The sequence below is a fragment of the Piliocolobus tephrosceles genome, unplaced genomic scaffold (genome assembly GCF_002776525.5).
Source record: "Piliocolobus tephrosceles isolate RC106 unplaced genomic scaffold, ASM277652v3 unscaffolded_34046, whole genome shotgun sequence".
NCBI classification, from domain to species: Eukaryota; Metazoa; Chordata; class Mammalia; order Primates; family Cercopithecidae; genus Piliocolobus; species Piliocolobus tephrosceles.
The window spans coordinates 1-2,554 of NW_022317695.1; the positions used below are offsets into that span (position 1 = coordinate 1).

Here is a 2,554-nt window from a genome sequence, read left to right on the forward strand (position 1 = left end):
AAGTAGAGCACACAAGATCCCAGTAGAGGCTGTCGATAAAGGCTTCCCACCACTGGCTGGCCATTGTACAGTTCTTGTGGAAGTTGTGGATGTAAATGACAATGCTCCACAGTTGACTCTCACTTCCTTGTCTCTCCCTGTTTCAGAAGATGCCCAGCCAGGTACAGTTATCACTTTGATTAGCGTGTTTGACCGAGATTTTGGAGTCAATGGACAGGTTACCTGCTCCTTGACGCCCCACGTCCCCTTCAAGTTGGTGTCCACCTTCAAGAATTACTATTCATTGGTGCTGGACAGCGTCCTGGACCGCGAGAGCGTGTCGGCCTATGAGCTGGTGGTGACTGCGCGGGATGGGGGCTCGCCTTCACTGTGGGCCACGGCCAGCGTGTCTGTGGAGGTGGCCGACGTGAACGACAACGCGCCGGCGTTCACGCAGTCCGAGTACACGGTGTTCGTGAAGGAGAACAACCCACCGGGCTGCCACATCTTCACGGTGTCTGCGCGGGACGCGGACGCGCAGGAGAACGCGCTGGTGTCCTACTCGCTGGTGGAGCGGCGGGTGGGCGATCGCACGCTGTCGAGCTACGTGTCGGTGCACGCGGAGAGCGGCAAGGTGTACGCACTGCAGCCGCTAGACCACGAGGAGCTGGAGCTGCTGCAGTTCCAGGTGACCGCGCGCGACGCGGGCGTGCCGTCTCTGAGCAGCAACGTGACGCTGCAGGTGTTCGTGCTGGACGAGAACGACAACGCGCCGGTGCTGCTGGCGCCTCGGGTGGGTGGCACTGGTGGCGCTGTGAGCGAGCTTGTGCCCCGGTCTGTGGGCTCGGGCCATGTCGTGGCGAAGGTACGTGCAGTTGACGCTGACTCAGGCTACAACGCGTGGCTTTCGTACGAGTTTCAACCTGTCGCCGCCAGTGCACGCATCCCGTTCCGCGTGGGGCTGTACACTGGCGAGATCAGCACGACCCGAGCCCTAGATGAGACGGACGCACCGCGCCACCGCCTTCTGGTGCTGGTGAAGGACCATGGGGAGCCCTCGCTGACAGCCACAGCCACCGTGCTGGTGTCGCTGGTGGAAAGCGCCCAGGCACCAAAGGCGTCGTCGCGGGCGTCGGTGGGCATTGCAGGCCCAGAGGTGACACTGATGGATGTCAACGTGTACCTGATCATCGCCATCTGCTCCGTGTCCAGTCTGTTGGTGCTTACCCTGCTGCTGTACACGGTGTTGCGGTGCTCAGCGCCGTCCTCCGAGGGTGCATGTGGTCTGGTAAAGCCCACTCTGGTGTGCTCCAGCGCGGTGGGGAGCTGGTCATTCTCCCAGCAGAGGCCGCAGAGGGTGTGCTCTGGGGAGGGCCCACCCAAGACAGACCTCATGGCCTTCAGTCCCAGCCTTCCTCAGGGTCCCTCCTCTTCAGACAATGTGAGTCATAAATAATCTTGCTTCCAACACTTTTAAAATAATTAGTTCAATTTGTCTCCTTAAATTTTCTTTCATAATTTCTTTTTTAGTTGATAACTTTGTACATAATTATTATTTTTTAGTGTTACGCTGTATTTGCACTAATTATTTGGAAGTACTTTTAATATACACTTTTGGGATACGTAATACTGTAAATCAAAATCTATGGTTTATGTTGGCTACTCTCTATTTTTGGAGAAGGACTTTGCTAACTGGAACAATGGATTCACCTTTCTTCTATAGTGTATTTCCAAAATCAAGTGTTTACATTTCCATATTTTGATAATACTTATAAATGCTATAATAAACAAATTTCAATATATATTTTTACCTAATATTTTATTCTATGTACTGTCCCCATTTTATAAAATATACGTGTCAAAATCATCTGTTCAATTTTGCCTTTTTATATTTAGAACTTGAATTTTAAACATTTCTTTTACATCTATTTGTCTTCTTTTTATCATATTTGTGTAGTACTGACTTCTTTTTAACTTACTTTGTTGAAATGTATTTGCCATGTTCGAATCAATATGAACAATTTAAAAATAGTTTAAATAGCAGTTCAATAATATTTTTTATTTTGTTCCTTGTTTGTATAAGAAATACATTCACATTGAAAATTTCAAAGAGGGAAATCTAGTACATAGTAAAAAATCTCGTTGTCTCCTCCAACTCCAAACCATTCACTTTACCTTTTCGAATTTCTGAAGCGGTTTTAGTTTTTTTTTGTATATTCTAAGATTATTATTGCCAAATTATATATATATATTTATACGTATTTACAATCACCAAATTGTAAATCGCCTATATATATTTTTTAGAATTTGCCCCTTCCTTCCTTCCTTCCTTCCCTCCCTTCCTTCCTTCCTTCCTTCCTTCCCTCCCTCCCTCCCTCCCTCCCTCCCTCCCTTCCTTCCTTCCTTCCTTCTTTCCTTTTCTTTCTTTTCCTTTCCTTTTCTTTTCTTTTTTCTTCTTTTGAGACAACGATCTCACTCCATCACCTAGGCTGCTGAAATGCAGTGGCAGGATTATAGCTCACTGCAGTCCTGGGCTCACAGGATCCTCCCGTCTCAGCCTCTGGAGTAGCTGGAA

The 2,554-nt window shown here is 48.2% G+C and overlaps 1 protein-coding gene across 1 annotated transcript; it reads left to right on the plus strand.

Annotated features, from left to right (window-relative positions):
- Positions 1–4: 4 nt before the first annotated feature.
- On the plus strand, positions 5–1,837 carry LOC113222722 (protocadherin alpha-7; the record flags this gene model as incomplete). The annotated part of the gene is made up of 1 exon (XM_026452345.1): positions 5–1,837. A coding segment is annotated over one exon (1,431 nt), but the record flags the coding sequence as incomplete, so codon positions are not given.
- Positions 1,838–2,554: the final 717 nt, after the last annotated feature.